This window comes from Euprymna scolopes, chromosome 13, assembly GCF_053919585.1.
Source record: "Euprymna scolopes isolate OS-2025 chromosome 13, ASM5391958v1, whole genome shotgun sequence".
Classification (NCBI taxonomy): Eukaryota; Metazoa; Mollusca; class Cephalopoda; order Sepiida; family Sepiolidae; genus Euprymna; species Euprymna scolopes.
This window is the reverse complement of record NC_136494.1, coordinates 146,323,247-146,342,089: the sequence shown is the minus strand read 5'-3', so window position 1 is coordinate 146,342,089 and position 18,843 is coordinate 146,323,247. Positions and strand designations below refer to the sequence as shown.

General features: G+C 35.8%; 1 protein-coding gene across 1 annotated transcript in view; it reads right to left on the bottom strand.

Annotated features, from left to right (window-relative positions):
• Positions 1-4,048: 4,048 nt before the first annotated feature.
• LOC145292225 (uncharacterized) overlaps positions 4,049-18,843 on the bottom strand; it is a 47,680-nt gene continuing 32,885 nt past the window's right edge. Inside the window, exon 2 of the mRNA XM_080138546.1 lies at positions 4,049-18,029. Within this exon, the coding sequence (XP_079994672.1) occupies positions 15,880-17,970 (2,091 nt within the window). The 5' untranslated portion in view covers positions 17,971-18,029 and the 3' untranslated portion in view covers positions 4,049-15,879. The remainder of the gene's footprint in view (positions 18,030-18,843) is intronic.

Here is an 18,843-nt window from a genome sequence, read left to right as displayed (position 1 = left end):
GTACAAGAATTATATGCACGGCAAAGGGATCTCCACCAGCTACAGCACTCCATATCACTCGCAGGGAAATGGTCAAGTGGAGCGAATGAATGGAACAGTGTGGAAAACTATTTCATTAGCATTGGAAGACAAAGGTTTGACAACTGAACACTGGGAAGAGGTTTTAGCAGACTCCCTCCATTCCATTCGCTCTTTAATATCCACAGCCACAAATGAGACACCTCATGTGTGCCTGTTTAAACACCCAAGAAGATCAGTGTCTGGGACAGCGGTACCATCTTGGATGATCGAATCTGGTTTTGTTTTAATGCAGAGACACAACCGGTTAACTAAATATGAACCTCTGGTTGATAAGGTTGAACTTCTAGATGCTAACCCACATTATGCTTTTGTTCGATCTAACGAGGGTAGGCAGATGACTGTATCTACACGTGACTTGGCCCCATTGAAAGACTTGTGAGAGCCTTTTCTAGTCTCACACAAAAACACGCGTTCACATCTCAAGCTATATTACTTGTCATATACATACGCGCACACAAACATACGTACGCACGTCCACACACGTACATATATTCACGTTCACGTATATACACTCACATTCATGTGTATACACACACACGCTAACGTACACACATGTACTCACACATTCACACACGTGCGCACACAAGGACAATGTCACTTCCCCTTTCAAAGGAAATCCACATATGCGCAAAAGACCACCGGAAACAAGTATAAAAGCAAGAGCAATAAGCAGCATCTTCCTTTTCGGACCAGCTTCCGAGGTGAGTGGTTGGTGCACCAGCCGCCGCCGTTTCGGCAGGTGTGTACACGCATGCGCGTGCCTCACGCCACTTGCTACCATGTGGGGCAAAAAGCTAACAGACCGTACGTACACCTTATATGCTTTCTCTCTCCATGGCCTGGATTGATTTTTTCTCATTTTCTCTCTTTCTCTATACCACAATAGACTTTCCTTCTCACCAGCTAACAGCGAGAGACACACACCAAACTGGATTGACTTTCTTTCTCTCTCTACAACAATAGACTTTCTCCTTCTCACCAGTAAACAGCGAAAGACGAACGCGGACATGAACACGTGTTGTACCCTTTTCTTTCACTTGTTTCTTCATGAAATAAATCCTAGTTCGTTTAATTCAAGTAAACACATTGTTCGTGTTCCTTCCTCAAAGCAATTCCTTTTTCCTTTCTCAATTCAATTCATTTCTCCTATTTTTCCTATTTTGTGCGAGTGGGGGATATGTATAATATATCCACCAGTCCACTAAAGACTTTCAATTCACCGATCACCCGCATGACTCAGAAAACTGGAATGATACACCAGCAGATCAGCAAGAGGAAAATTCACCCCCATCAGTAGAACCACCTGTTTTGCGACGGTCAGAACGTAGTAGAAGACCACCAGATATGTTGAATTTGTGATTCTAGAGTTTAGTGAATCTTGATTAAATTTATTTTGCGCGTCAGAACTATTAAATTGCACTTCTTACATTGGTTGTGATCAACCCACCTTCATACACTAATACTTGAATGAACTTCCCACCCACAGCAGGAACTTTCTAATTTAATGGAAGAGAGAATGTTGTATTGCTTCGTATGGATACGAAACTTCCCAATAGCACTCTCCCTGACGAAGCGCTAGCTTTGTATACTACTCCAGTAGTGTCCGCCATGTTACTTTATAGTGTTGACATCGGACCCGACGTATCGTTCTTTTGTGCTAATAAAAACCTTATTTAAAGGTTATACAGTATTTGTTTAACTTACAACAGGAAGACAATTTAGCAGCAAATTGGAAGTTGTTTAAACTGAAATGGTATAACTACACCATTATTACGTGTTTGATGAAACAGTCATTACAATATCAGAGGGCACTTTTGCTTCATACGTTGGGAGATGACACATTGAAAGTTTACGAGTTTCAATTTTCAATACCTGAGGACGAAAGAACACCCACCGAAATTATTCAGGCATTTGATAAATATGCTATAGGGGAAACGAATGAAACCTATGAGTGTTATGTATTTCATTCCAGAAAGCAAGAAGAATCAAAGACTGTGGAATCCTTCATTATGGCAAACATGCAATTTTTGCAACAATTGTGTTTTATTAGTACTCATAGATCAGGTAGTATTGGGAATACACAACCCCCAGACACAAGCTGAGTTATTGAAAATAAGACAGACTTACAAAAATGTATTGATATCTGTAAGCTGTCTGAAAATGCTACAGCCCCGTCCAGAATCTAAGGCCTGAAGGAGTGAACAGGGTTAATTTTAAACCCAAGAGAAAGACATCGGCACAATCTGACAGACTCAATGTCCATCTTCTGTTCAAAAACATCTTGAGACATGACTAGGCCAAAGGGCATTCTTTTGAAACACTATCTCCTGAAGGGTGAATGGAAGGTCGTCAGTAATTGTAACTCTCTGTCGAGTTTGACTGACCAGTAGCCATTTTTGGCATCTAGCTTGGAGAAAAACTTTGCACCAGAGAGTTTGTGCGAGAGTTCCTCCATGATTGGGGATTCGTGGTGACAACACATGATGTCCCTGTTTAGATCTTTTGGGTCTAGACGTAGGTGTGGGGTATATGCGAAAGGTGGGGAGGTACTGTTTAAAGCTAGATTATGGTTAGGAAATTTTTTTTTTTTTAAATAAGACATACCGGGCGTATCTGCCTCGCTCTTTGAGAAAGAAGAAGGAAAGGATGGCTAGCTCATTTATATACACGAAGGGCATCTTGGGAAGGCAGGGCATGATGGGAGAAGCTATTTTTTTTCCTGTCTCTTCCTTTATTTTCTAGATAGGAGGATATAAAAGCTGGGGAAAATTCCCTGGAAGGTACAAAAAGAAAAAAGTTATGAACATCTCTTGAAAAGTATTTCATGCTGCTGACGTTTAGATTGTGCGGTGTGACATTGGTGGTGAGAAGCCAGATGTGATCGATTGAAAAAGAAGAGAGCAGAAACGAGCTGTTGTCGAGCAGGTGACTCACTCCTTCCCGAACCCCAGAACCAAATCCTGATCATAACCTTAGGAGCTATTTCAGCCTGTCAAGCAGGTTAACACGGCTGACTGGAGACTGAACACTCAGATGTTGAGACTCTTCACTGGGGAGGGTTACCTAATTAAATGGCTGGAAAAATTAAAGATGGTGGCAAGGTTGCAAAAAATCGAAGACGTGGTCACCCTGCTACCGCTATACTTAGAGGGGGAAACCCTCACTATTTACCAGCAGATGCGTGATGAAGATAAGTGAGACCTTGCCTCAGTGGAGCAAAGACTGAAATTGGCTTTTGCTGAGAGTCCATTTGAAGCATTCGGCAAGCTTGCAAGTTTGAGGTGGACTGATGAGTCTGTTGATGTCTTTGCTGCGGAGATCAGGAGACTGGCAGGATTGGCTGGTTACGTGGAGAGGAGCCTGGAGATGACGGTAAAGCCATACCTAGTGAATGGCTTCCCAGAAGAAATCTCCACGAACATGCAGAGAATCACTGAGATCAATACTATGGAAGTGGACGATCTCTTGATCCACACCAGAGTCCTAGTCAAGAATGTCAAGGGCCCAATCGTAGCTGCAGTTGTGAGCAGCACTGTCCCCCTTCGCAGAAGCACCCGACGGCGGCAATCGCCACCCCCTGCCGTCTCTGTGATCATGAGATCAGGGGGGATTGTGGAGAAAGAAGTGGCTTACCGTTAAAGCGGCTGCGCGTTTGTGCCTGCAGAGCACAAATTGAGAATCAAGATGGCGCCCACAGGCTTTTATGTGGAAAAAAGTCTTGTGGAATCTCGGGGAATCTCGGAGAATCTCGTACCCTGGTTCCATAAATAACGAGGAAAGGAAAGCGGGAGGACAGACGATTTTTAGTCACTAAAGCGAACGGACGTGTGTAAAAGAAGAGGTAGAAGAAAAGAGTGTGGTGAACGAAACAAACAACGACTCGGTTGAAAGTAGAGTTGTAACGAACACAACATCAGATCATAACAAAATAATGTAATGTCAACAAGAAAGGAACACAACACAAATAAAAATTGTTATATAACTAGTATTGAAAAGAAAGGGAGGAAAGAAAGGATGTTTTCTTTCCAAAAAACAGTCGCGTTTTGCAGAACTTATCTGAAGGATTCGTCCTGTTAACGTTGAATGTTTTTTGTGGAGTTTTGGCCGGGTTGAGGACAAAAAGGAAGCCTTAAGTTTTTTGGTGCTGTAGTTGCTGTCGAAAATCCTCCCACGTGTCTGGTGTTGAATGACAGAGAGGGCAAACAGATGCATGTCTTCCTCAAGGCCCCGAAAGCAAAAGAGGTAGAAAATTCGAGTAAACCGCTCTCGTGATGTTGGTGAGGATCTACAAGAGAAGACTGTGATTGGCTGCTTTTTATCCAATCCCAGAGCACCCCATTAGTAACTCTTTAATAATTCCGATATTCTCCCCCAAAATAAAATATGAAATCATTGCAACATAGTTCTTTACAGTTGCAATGTTTTGGAGGAAGAAAACAGTCAAAACTGAAAGTTCGCAGGAAAGTTAGTTTTTTTCTTCAAGGCAAAATTAGCCAAAGATGAAAATATTCAGAAAATTTATTTTTTTATGGCAAATATAGCCAATGATAAAAGATCACAGAAAATGTTTTTAAGGCAAAAAAAAAAAAAAAAAAATAGCCAAAGATGAAAGGTTCACAAAAAAATTGATTTTTTATGGCAAATATAGCAATGATAAAAGTTCACAGAAAATGTTTTTAAGGACTTTAAATTAGAAAGTAGAAGAGGTAAAGATTTGTTTCCAAAAAGAAGTTCAAAGTTTGAAAGAAGTGAGTATTGTATTTTATTTGCACGCGAAGAAAATTTCATTTGGTGCACTAATAGGACTATAGAAATTTAATCCTTTCAATAATAAAGTAGGATATCATTAATACTTATTTTCTTTGTTCCACAATAAGTACTTATAAGCTAACGTATGTGAAAACCGTAAGTTTTAGATAAAACTGAATTTAGTAGCATATATAAGGATTATTGGGAGATTTTTAAAAATTATTTTTTAAATTTTTAGTCGTCTTAGAACGTTGTTTTATCGCAATAGATGCAATCTTAGTATATGGTACATCGTTAGATACTTTTGATTTTGCAAGATCAATTTTTTTTAGCACACACTCCCTTCGAGTCTGGAATAATTCTAGTATGTGGTCATGGTAATTGACTTGAAAATCTTTATTTTTACTTTTATACTAGATTTTATTGCACAGTTTTACAATGTTGAGACATTTTTCATTGCAGGATTATTAATATAATTCCCTTTCCACAACTTAAAATTGTCTTGGTAAGAATTAGGATTTTTTAAATGCTTTAATTAAGGTTGTATATTATATTAATTATACCGAAAAGTTGATGGTAAATACCAAAAATTAAACAGATTTTTGGTAATTACCATCAACTTTTCGGTATAATTCTTTTTGAAGAGTTGGTGATATTTTGAAAAATCATATGGCTAATCAATTCATAGCTTGGAGTGTTCTCTCCCCAAAAATCTAAATTATATTAGGTTTTTAATTCAGACAGGTCAGCTTTGATTTCTGACAAAAAACTTTTTTTATGTTGACAAACTCTGTCATATTAAGGGCTACCGCCTAGTAATTGCTTAAGAATTTCGTCAATAATGAAAGGAATACCCAAAATTCCTTTCTCAACAAATGGAGAACCACATCAAATTTTTCATCTTCTAACGAAAGATGAAACATTAATCGAGACACATAGCCAGTTAAAAATAAAAAAGTTTTAAAAATGACAATTTGGCTTTCTTAGAGTGTACTGCGTCCACAAAGTTTTTACAATGAACTAGGAAATTTTTAAACTCCAATTTACCAGCTCGTATTCCACTAAATTTAACACTGTGATCTCGGAGCTGGAACACATGAGGCTGTGAGTACACTTGTGGATTTGGAACTGAGGTGGATTCTGTATCGAAACTAGAAATATTCTCTTCCAATTCCGTGAGTGTTTTGAATGTGTTGTAAACAAACTCCGCTTCTAACTTTTCATCTTCCAAAAAAGCGGTGTGTTGTGATCTTCTGGTAGTGGGAAAGGGTAAAACCAGGGAAGGAGCACTGGTGAATCAAGACATAAAGCTCAGGAAGCTGTTGCAGAGATGTTGTGAATGTGGGATGCGACTGAATATGGACAAAAGTGAATCTGTGATAAACATTTACATGATTTCTCGGGCACATGATAACCAGTAAGAGTTTACGCCCAGAACCTGACAAATTAAAGGCCATAAGAGATATGCCCTGCTCAACAGGCATGAAGGGAATGCAACGACTAGGAGGATTTGTGAAATATCTAGCAAAATTTCTACCTCACATTTCTGACATGATGGCTCTAATTCACTATTTAGCAAAGACGGGTGTGCCATGGACATGGTCACAGATCCATGAAGAAACTTTTGAAAAAAACAAAAAGCTAGTGAGTGAAACACTAGTATTGAGTTACTATGACCACAAAAACCCGTTAGTCATTCAGTGTGATACAATTGAAAAAGGCATAGGAGTTGCATTTCAACAAGAATGTTAACCTATAACTTATATCAGTCGAGTGCTTACAGGCATAGATATGCAGATTGAAAAAGAACTTAGCGGTAGTATAGGTGTGGGAATGATTTCACCAGTATACGTTTGGTCAACAGGTCACAGTGCTGACCGATTATAGAAAGCAATAATGAATAGAGAATTGGGGAAATGCCCAAAACGACTGCAAAATGTTATAATGTTATAGTTCTATACCATTTTGGCAAGAAAATGTTCTTTGCAGACACTATCAAAGGCATAAATCTATGTACTGGATAGTGAATATATAGATGATGATGATGATGATGATGATGATGTCGTCAGAGAAACTGAATATATTCCTGTGGCAGAGGGAAAGTTTGCAGGAATTGCACCCAACCAAAAAGGAAGACAGAAGCATGCAGCTGTTGAAGTGGGTAATTGTAGAAGAATGGCCAGAAGACAAAGTACATCTTGACCCAGAGGTGAGGCCATATTTTAACGTGTGGAATGAAATGACTGCACAAAATGTATTAATTTTCAGTGGAAACAAAGTAGTGATATCAATCATTCATCAGGCTGTGTTGAAGTAAAGATTGCATTGAACTTGCGTAGGAGTTGAAGGATGTTGCAGAAGAGCAAAAGAATGTTTGTATTAACCAAATATGAATAATGACATGAGAAACTATGTTTCAAAATGCTCTACTTGAAGAAAATATGAGGTAGCCAATCCGCTCAAGCCCTTAATAGTCCATGAGATTACAAAGAGACTCTGGGCAAAAGTAAGAGCAGATCTCTTCAAATTTGTAGATAGAGACTATTTCTGCACAGTTGATTACATGATTAATTTCTGGGAAATTGGTCATCTCCTAACTGCATAGACAAAGACGGTGATCACAAAACTTAAACACTATTTTGCATGACATAGAATACCAGATCAGATGGTCACTGAGAATGGACACCACTTCAGTAGCCAGGAATTTTCCACTTTTACAAAAATGTGGTGTTTTACACACGCACACTGGTCAGTTCTTACAATAGTTCTTACAATAGCAAGGCAAATGGAAAAGTGGAATTTGTAGTAAAGATGGCAAAGAACCTTTTCCAGAAAGCGATGGATAAGGTTGATCCATACTTAGCAATGCTAAACCACAGGAATACACCAGCTAAAGATGTCTTATCATCAACACAGAAACTGATGTCCATAAAAATAAAAACACTTCTTCCAACCAGAATTACTCAAAACTTTAAACAAGATAATTAAGTAGGGAAGCAGGAAGCAAGAGCAGTATTTCAATCACAAAATAAAACTACTTCAACTCTGGAGATGTGGTATGGGTGAAACTACACCTGAAGGGTCAGAAAGAGTGGAAGAAAACCATTGTGTGATGGAGACTGGATGAGAGCTCATACCATGTCAAAGTTAATGGCGTGCTGCATTGACGGAATAGGATAGCTTTGATAAAAGAAACAAACACCCCGATTATCATGACCAATCTATCAGTCATACCAATTGCATAGTGAAGTATCTGCAAATGATGGACAAGATACAGAAGGGACGTGCAACCCCCAGACTTCTCAACAAGAAAATGACAAAAAGGAAAGAGTGAGCGCAACATCATCTCCAACAAAACAAAACCCAGAAAGGGTGAGGATAACATGATTGGAAAGACTAGTAAGAAATCATTCTAGATTCAAGGACTATGCATCTTAAATTAAATCCAAAGTGAAAAGGGTAGAATAATCCGTGTTAGGCAAGAGGGTAGTCAACTCAGTGAATGCCATGGTCACTATTTTATTTTTGTCTGTTAACTTTTATTAGATTCCTTTTTTATTCTTATTTTTGCTTTTTTTTTCAGAAAAGAGAGATGGCTCATGAGGAACTAATTAGGGTCTACACCGCCTTGAGTCTTGTCACAATAGTTTTACCTCTGAATAATGCTATTCGAACGCCATACACATGTTGTGTTGTATTTTATCTATTGCCATCCACATATGTGATAATTAAACAAAGATAATAGTTTTATGGAATTTTTTTAAGTTTATGGAATTTCCCCACAAAGTCCCGTCTGAAGTTAAGAGATTCCAACAATTCGATCCTACTTGAAGGATCAGGACAGAGGTTATCAACCTCATGACTTCAAGCAATAAACCTGTTTGCAAAAAATGGTTTGAGGTCAAAATATTTAGACCCATATCAGAAGCAATATAAGTGTGTGGTCTGTCATTAACAGTTTTCTCAACATCTGAAATGATTGTTAGGAAATCGAAATATTCTAATTTCTTCCTTCTCATTAACTTAAAACACTGTTTAACCATCCAGATCATTCATTCCCACACACTTCCGTGCCTGACAAAGTCTTTACATCATCAACGTTCTGATCCCCATCTGGCATCAATTGAAATGAATGGCTCTCATCTTGAGGAGTCTCCATGTTTTGACAAGTTCCTGGGCTTGACCATTACTCTTGATCTGAAATGGAACACGTACATCAAATCTGTTGCCAAGGTCGCTGGGAAAATGGTGGGATCCTTCTATTGATTAAGTAGATATCTCACTACTAGTGCAATTCTCTATCTATATAAGAGCCAGGTACATCCAAAGATGAAGTACTGTTGCCACATCTGGACAGGAGCTGCTAGAAGCAGCTTATCCTATCTTGACAGAGTTCAAAATAGACTTTGTAGCTTAGTGGAGGATGCTCTTTTCTCTTCCCTGCAACCTTTTTATCACAGAAGACATTGCAAGCCTGTTTCTGCTTTATCGTTATTTTCATGGCAAGTGCTCATCTGAGAATGGTCCCCCCTTGCCAAACTTTTACGAGAAACACTCGTCAAGCTGAAAACACTATCAATAATTTCCCCCATTTTATATCTGTGCCTTAACCTAATCGTAGATTCCATGAACAAAGTTTCTTTCTTAGAACTGCACACCTGTGGAACTCTCTTCCTTTTCCCTGCTTTCCAGCTGACTATAATATGGTCGTCTTCAAGTCCAATGTAAGCAAGTTCTTGATGAGCCATTTCCCTTAATTAATCCAATTTTCTAAATTTCCGCTACTAACAATTATTACATTGTACCATTGACCACTGTACGCTTATTAACCCTTATTTTCGAGTGGACTCTGGGCCTTGATAAGTGGTGACTCCTTTGTTAAAAAAAAAGAGGAATTGTGACATAACAGACATCGATCTGAAATGTTTCTTGAATTCCTTGGAAATAAATATTTCTCATAATCCTATTAACTTTAAGCAAAAATGACCGAGCACTCATATATGTCCACTATTCAGTTTATAGTGACCAATGTTTCTATTGTAGGAAGCGCTATATACAGCTGGAATAAATCTTCGACTGAGACATCCACTGTATCAGAAAACATAAGAAAACAATGTTGCGGATTGCCAATCCTCACACATGGAATAAAGGAATATGTTACATTTCGCATGCAAACAGGCTGGAATGTTCGAGAACACCTCTATATAAGGATTTAACTGTTAAAATTCAAAGTCCAGGATGCACTTCTCCAAGTAAACATCACCGCTGCCCATGCTCAACACATACACCAGACTGTCAATTACAAACATAAAACAACTTTGCTGAGAATGTTGCAAAATATGTACCTTAATTCTTATCAATTACCTTAATTCTTATCATAGAAAATTACCATATCAAATGAGAATTATTTTTTCTTTTAACAATGTTATTTCTGATTACTGTTCTTATGTGATGAACACACACACACTTTCGCGCTCATGATTAATGACTGTTTTCTCCCCGGAAAATAATCACATTTTCTTCAAGCAACGTGTGACACTCTGTTTATAAAAATCAGTAATCTTAAATTTTATGCTGTTCTAAAGAGATTCTCATTTAGCGAATCCTGCCTAATGAACAGTCATTACAAAAAAACACTTAAACTAGAATGCTTTGAGCTAATTTTTTTAACACGTAAATAAATGTTGCTATTTCATATTAATTTTTTTTTTTTTTTTTTTTTTACAAGGTGGTCACCACTTATCAAGGCCCGGAAGCCACTCGGGGATAAGGGTTATTGCGTGTACAGTACATTAATGTTGAGATTTAATAAAGTGTCTACTTAAGGGGGCGGTCTATCAGGAATTTGTTTATGTTGGACTTGAAGACATCCAAGTTGTAGTCAGGTGGGAAACAGGCAGACGAAACAGAGTTCCACAGACGTGCACTTCTAAGAAAGAAGCTTTGTTCATGGAATCTACGTTTTTGGTTTTGGCACAGATAAAGAGTGGGGAAAATTTTTCACAGTGGTTTCAGCCAGACGGGTGTTTTTCGCGAAAGATCGGCAAGGGGGGACCAGGGATTGGAGCTCAGACAAGCACTTGCCATGGAAGTAACGCTAAAACAAAGACAGGCTTGCAACGCCTCTTCTGTGGTAGAGAGGTTGCAGGGAAGAGAAACGGGCATCCCCCACTAAGCCACGAAGTCTATTTTGTAATCTGTCAAGGCAGAATAGAATGTTTTTAGCAGCTCCTGCCCAGATGTGGCAACAGTATTCCATCCTTGAACGTACTTGGCTTTTATATAAGTAGAGAATTGCATCAGCAGTGAGATATCTTTTGAGCGGTAGAAGGATCCTACCATTTTTCCAACGACCTTGACAATATACTTGATGGACGTGTTCCATTTCAGGTCAGGAGTAAAGGTCAAGCTCAGAAGCTTATCAAAGCATGGAGCTTCCCCTAATCGAGAACCATCCATTTCAATTGATACCAAGTGGGGATCAGAGCGTTGATGATGTAAAGATAGGAGCTTGGTTTTAGATGCATTAAAAGTAGCCAGCCACTTCTTTCTCCAATGTACTATGCGCTCAAGATCAGAGGAGAGAGAATCAGAGAGAACTTTGTCATTTACGGCCTTTGATGTGTTGCTATAGATGGTTGTGTCATCAGCATAGATGCCAACGAATGATTTAAGTATGTGTTTTGAGAAATCATTGATGTAGATCAGGAAGAGAGTTGGGCCCAGGATGCACCCCTGAGGCACTCCAGCATTAATACTGAGGGCCTCTGATTTCTGCCCATCAACCACTACTCTTATGAGCCTATCAGAGAGAAATGATTTAATGATCGAGAAAATATTTCCAGTTATACCGTAGCTGGAAATCTTGTGAAGTAGGCCCTTATGCCATACTTTAATACAGTGATCTCGAGTTCTATGTCAGGTGTTGTTATTTCTATATTTTTATTTTATGAGGATATGATTTGGTGACACCTTTCTATTAGTCGGCAATCTTGATAATTTACCTTTAACAATCCTGTGGATATCGTACTACTTTCGACATAGATATTCCTGCACTTGCAACCTCGGTCCTAAAATTGATAGATCCTAATTATGACTTGGTGGACGTCGACTCACACCTTTACAAGTAGGTTCTCTGCCATGAAAGTCCTACACTATCAAGTAATCAATATATGTTATTGACAAAACATTTTCCCTTAAAAACATATCTAGGATGTGTTGACAAAATTCAGCTGATAATGCCAAAACAGAAAAAGTTCGGAGTTTTTTTTGTTCTTTTTGTGAATCAACTTTGCATAAAAACCTGATCTGATGAAGAGAAATGGATGCCATTTCCTGATTCAGCAGTGCAAAAAATACCCTAAATCCAAAGTAAAAATGTATATAGGTATATAATATCAACAGTATGTTCTTTGATATGACAGGGGAGTGATTGGAGTGAATGTTTCTGCCTAGAGCACAATTGAACAATGATACTTGACATTTACATTTTAAACTTTAATTAAAGGCATTATATAAAAATAATTTTATAAAATCAACATAAGGTTCTCTACAGTGCAATGTAGACTACAGTGTGCTGTGGACTAAGTAACTGCGAGGAGAATTGAAAAATGTGTGTTTTATCGATTTTGATGACAATAAAATGAGAGAATGAAATATTTGTTTATCCGTATTCATTTCCAGGAAACTTCAGGTTGTCTTGTTCAACATAAGCATTTATTAAAAGAAAACTCAATTTACGGATATTTTTATTTATTATATTTAAAAAATATATTTTAATTTCGACCAACATTTTCAGTGGGGTCTTCAAATTAACTAACACCATTTACTTCTGAAGATTTTCAAAACTGGAACTCATTTGGATAAGTAAATATGTGACATCACCAAACAAAACTGAAAAGCAGTATTTATTTTTTTTTAAATTTTAGGTCGACCCTTTCTTTCTTTTTTAGGGAGAGCGGTGTCTTTGTTTTGTTCGTTTTGTTTTTGTTCTTTAGGGTGGATGAGACTGGAGTTTTATATTACTTTTATTAATAGAATATAATGTTACAATACATGCTGTTATCTGCATGCAAGCTAACCACACAGTCATGCTTAGTGAGCAAGCTAAAAGAGAGTTATTCAATGAACCAATGTTACTTATATAGTAGTTCCTCATGAAAAGTGCTTTGGTTTTTATTAGGATCTGCTGTCTTTTGTATAATGGAGGTAGATCTCTAGCATTCCTGTCATGTTGAGCTTTCTATGATTCTCATCTTTCATTCAACTGACTAATGACATTGTCCTGACTTTGGGACCTGTTGCTTGTGTACAAAGGCAATGTGTCCTTTATCCTTCTGTTGAAGAGTAGTTCAGCAGGATTAGACAGTTTAGTGATGTTTTGAGCACTATCATCATTAACTCTTTTTGCTTTCCGGCATGTGTTTTTTATTGTTTGAATTTGCTTCTCAATAAATCTGTTAGATCTGGATTAATGTGATGAAACCCCCATCTGATTTGAATGTAGTAATCAGCAATGACCAGATAGCTTTCAGCATTCAATGAGACTAGATAGTCTCATGGTTTGGTTGACTTTCCTGTTCACTTTCTATTTCCAATAATGTGCATTTTTATTCATCCTTGTTTTCACTCATTTTTTTCATTTGTTAAAATTAAATACCACTGATTTTCCATACGATGCTTAAAAATATGAGTACATACATTTCAGTATTTAGCATCACTTTTTCTCATTGTCATTTTCCCCCACTGAAGAAGAGATGTACTCGCATATCATAATCTATTTATAGAATGTGACAAAATGCATCGAGCATGACTATGTTTAAATTCTTTTTGTAGGGGAAATTCACAGCTCTTAATTTTATTATATAAGCCAAGAAATTATACAGTGATCACTGAAGAATTTTAAATGCTTTTAATGCTTTAGTGAGCATCAAGTGAACATTTTTTTTATTTTTGATCGAATTTTAACATAGTATAAAAAGACAATGTAGATTTGTTTAAAAAAAATAAAAACAAGGATTTATTTATGAAAAATAACACTGAAAATTATACAAGGTTTCCAAGGTGTCACTGAGGAATTTTAACTTGAATAGATTCTTTATTTTTTATGGTAACCTATTGGAATTTTAGCATAATACAATGAAGACGATGGAGATTTGTTTGAGGAAAGATCAAAAATGAAAAAGCTAATTCTGACCTTTAGTGAGCATCAAGTGAACACTGAGATTTTGTAACATCATTGAGAATTAACTGGTGCATTTAGATCTAAGAAATATTTGTATAGTTGTTGAAAATTGTTAGAGATGAGGCAACTTTTTATTTAAGACATTTAAAAACATTTTTTAATTTTAAACTGCACTATTAGATTTAATAGTCTGCCTGAAAGAATTGAACTCAAAAACTACAACTAGATTCACTCCTGAACATAGCTTTCAGACATTTTATGTAAGAAATGCATGATTCTATAAACATTGCATTACGTTACATATAGTTGTTACTTAAACAGTTGAGGCAGTACCAAAGTAGATATCTATTTATTGATTTTTACTATATTGTTAATCTACTTTTATTTTGCATAGTTTTCTTGCAATCCAAGTCTTCAACTTTATATCGCATTGTCAATCTTTAATATTTTAAACTTTCAACGTATGGTGATATAGGTACAAAAATATTTTTGAAGATGGGGACTTCATGGTCTTTTTAATATAATGTAACATTGGACATTCTACTATCATTGAGACAAGATGGTAAAACAGGTAATAAAATGCATTTCATATTTTTTTTCTTCACTTACACCTTACATTCTAATGTTAAAAGACAAACATATTTGTTGAACATGTTAGATGTGAGCATTATCGAATTTTGCTATATTGTATTATCTATTTTGTAGTTTGTTTTTCAAACTATATGCGAGTTTTCAACTTTCTATCATATTCTCACTATCGTTAATATTCTAAATTTCCAAAGCATTATGATATAGGTAAATTATTTCATTATTGGAATCCTTTGAGATGAGTAATTTGTATATTTATTGATTTGCAAACTGTTATCCTCATCTTCATATTTGTTGTTTCATGATGTTTTGGCTAATTATTCCTCAGGCCTTCATCAGGTGGTTAACCGCAATGGGATAGGAATGCTGATTCACTTAACTGTATCTTCAGTAATTACTGCCTTCTATAGTATCAAAATGTCCAAGTTTGACAAGATACACCTGAAGAAATTTGGAGGTTCACTCAACAAAAACCTTGTGAAAATAACATTCAAGATAAGAACAGTAATCTGAAGAATTCAAATAATAGGAATTACAAGTCATCATAAGCATAATATTGAATCAAACGAACTAGATGTAAAAAAGTGACATACACTTGTTTCTCTCCAGATATGATAGTTTAAACTTGACTTAATAAGTTTAAACCTTCACCTGATTTGTTGAAAAATATTTGATGTTTAGTGAGAAATTTCTTGAGAATATTTTACATATTTTACATTTGGATATTTTCTTTTTTCTTTTCAATTTTATATCTAATACATTCCAACCGAGAGATCTTTTTTAAGTGCAATTGTTTGAATTTCTCTTGCATTTGATCATCCAGTATATTTTCCAGATAGTTTTTTAAATTCTTTTTCATAAGTCCAAGTCACTCCTATAAATACTGGAATAACAGAAATCTTCCTAAGCTTCCAGTTTCTTTTCATGTCTTACATAAGACCTTGATATTTCATTTTTATTTCCTCTCGGCTGTTTATCCCAGCATAATTGAGAACACTAGCTTCTACTAAACTTACTTCTTTCTCCTTCTTGTCCTATATTCCTATGTCAGATTGAATAACTGTTTTCTAGGTATGTAGCTCTAGGAATTGCATCATCATAGTCGATGGTGTATGACTTATTTCCAACTGTTCTTTCTAGTATATATTCCCAGGAGTTGCTGCTGTATTCGATATTTAACACTTTTCAACTATATTTAAACACGCCATTGTGTGATATTATATAGTAGCCATTTCCTAGCAGAACCTTACAGTTGGATTTCAGGTGGATCACACTCTCTACTTCTTTTTGTTATGTACGACTTTATGTTTGGTCAAATTGGATGACTGGGAAAACGATGCCCCACACACTTCACAGATATATGGTTTCTCTCCAGTGTGTGTGCGAATATGATATTTCAAGTTTGTAAACGTCACAAAAGAATTGCCACACAATTCACAGGAATATGGTTTCTTGCCTGTGTGTTTGAACTTGTGATAAAAAAGGCCAGCTGAACTCGTAAAAGATGAACCACAAAGTTGGCACAAATATGGCTTCTTTCCAGTATGCTTATGTCTATGATACCCCAGACTAGATCGAAATTTATAAGATGCACCACAAATCTTGCAAGAGTATGATTTCTTAGAAGAATGCTTACGCATATGATCTTTTAAACTACCAGCCCGGGAAAAAGAACACCCACATTTTTCGCATATAAAAGTTTTCTCTTTTTCAACACTAGAAGACCGTGAAAATAAATCATTAACCTCAGAAGTATCGTTCGCAAGAGTATGCCTACGTTTATGATAGCACAAACCTGATCTAAATTTATAAGAAGCACCACAAATATCACAGCTATACGTTTTCTCCGTAGAATGTACACGCATGTGATCATTTAGATTGGATTGACGAGGAAAAGCTGCATTACATTTTTGACATATGAATTTTTTGGCTTTAGGAAGCAAAATTTGAAACGAATCTAAATTTTCTTCTAAATTAGAGGAAAAAGAATCATTTGCAACTTCAGAAGTATCAGGTTTCTCTTGAGTATGCCTACGTTTATGATAGCACAAACCTGATCTAAATTTATAAGAAGCACCACAAATATCACAGCTATATGGTTTCTCTGTAGAATGTACCCGCATGTGATCATTAAGATGGGATTGACGAGGAAAAGTCGCTTCACATTTTTGACATATGAATTTTTTGGTTTTGGGAAGCAAAATATGCAATGAATCTAATTTCTCTTTTTCTAAATTAGAGGTGAAAGAATCATTTGTAACTTCAGAAGTATCATGTTTCTCTTGAGTATGTCTACGTTTATGATAGTGCAACCCTGATCTAAATTTATAAGAAGCACCACAAATATCACAGCTATACGGTTTCTCCTTAGAATGTACACGCATGTGATCATTAAGATGGGATTGACGAGGAAAAGTCGCTTCACATTTTTGACACATGAACTTTTTGATTTTATGAAGCTTCAAGCCTGATGAATCTGCAATAGAAGAACTACACAGATTACTAGAATATTCTTTTTCTTGGGTATGTGTATCCTCATGTGATGCCAAATCAGATGAGTTTGTAAAAGATACACCACTTTGTTTACTAGAAGAGAATTTATCAGCAATATGTATATTCTCTTGATCTTCCTGAAAAGTATGCCATGAAATAAAAGAACTTGGCTCACACGGAACTGTTCTGTCTTTAGTATGCATACTCTGATGTTTCTTCATGGTAGATAATTGTCGAAATGTGGCCCCACATATTTCACAAGAATAGGATTTCTCTTTGGTGTGTGTTCGCATATGTGTATTGAATCGTGACTTCAACATAAAAGAACTGCCACAAATCTCACATGTGAATGGTTTCTTTTGAGCATGTGTATGTATATGTTTCTTTAAATTAATTAAATGTGAAAAGTAAGCACCACAAACTTTACAAAAATATCTTTTTTCTGTATGTGTCTGCTCATGTGATTTCAAAGCTGAAAGAGTTTTGCAAGAATAAACACACACTTTACAAGAATATTGTTTGTGTGTGAGTTTATGTTCATTCAAAGTTGTTTTCGTTTCAAAGGCAGAGCCACATGTTTCACAAGTGAAAGATTCCATTCCAATATGTTTGCATGTGTGTTCTTCCATTTGTGAACTCTGTACAAATGAAGCATCACATAATGCACATATAAATGGTTTCTCATCAGCAAGTTCTTGTATTCTGCTGTCTGGACTTGTCTTTGTTGGACTGAAAGTTTCATAAACCTCATGGGAATATTCTTCATCTCCTTTGTGTGTTTCTAAGTGGATTTTTAAATTTGAAATATTAGAAAATTTCAAGTCACATATTTCACAATAAGATTTTATCTCAACGTTTTCGTTGATAGTTTCCATATTTCTGGCAAATTATCAAATGGATTAAAGTTTACTAAATTTTTCTCCAGATAGAAAATCTGCAAAAAAAAAAAAGAAAGAATAAAACATTTCTATGAATCTTTTACAGACATTTTATGCGGAAAAATGATTGTTAATTTATTAATTGCTTGGGAATAGCAAAATTATTAGGTATTCTGAGCTAGAGTATCATTTTAATTATATTAAAATATTTTTAATGTGGGTACATAAATCTGCAAAACAATGACACCAAATTTTATTGCACTTGGCTGAAAAGATACTATTGTTGAACATGGTTTTCATCTCAACCTAAAATCTGTTGTTTTAGTGTTTTGATTTGTCAGATCTTTAAATGTTTATATGAATATACATAGTTTTTAGCAATATTAGTATTAGATATCACACATAAATATTTGCAAAACATAATGATATCAAATTACTTGAGCATGGCTATTGTTGAACTTGACTGAATGACAGTATTGTTTAATCTGACACTAAAAACCTGACAGTGAAAACACTATTGACACATTTGTTGAATTTGGCTGAAACAACACTATTATTGAGCCTGATTGGAAAGACACACTTGTTTAATAAGGCTGAAATGGGAATTTTGTTTTTTATTGAACATGACTTTTGCCACAATTTAAAATTAATTGCATTTTAATGTTTTCATTCATCAGATCTTTAAATTTTTGTTTGAAGAAGCATAGTTTTTAGCAATGTTATTATTAGATATTCCAAACACATATTTAGAAAGATTTATAAATTCAACTGAACACTCATCTTGAAAATAAGAAAAATATTTTCAAATATTTAAAAGAGATTAATAAAGATTTGCGTTTCCATTATTCCCACTGCAACTGTAGTGACATT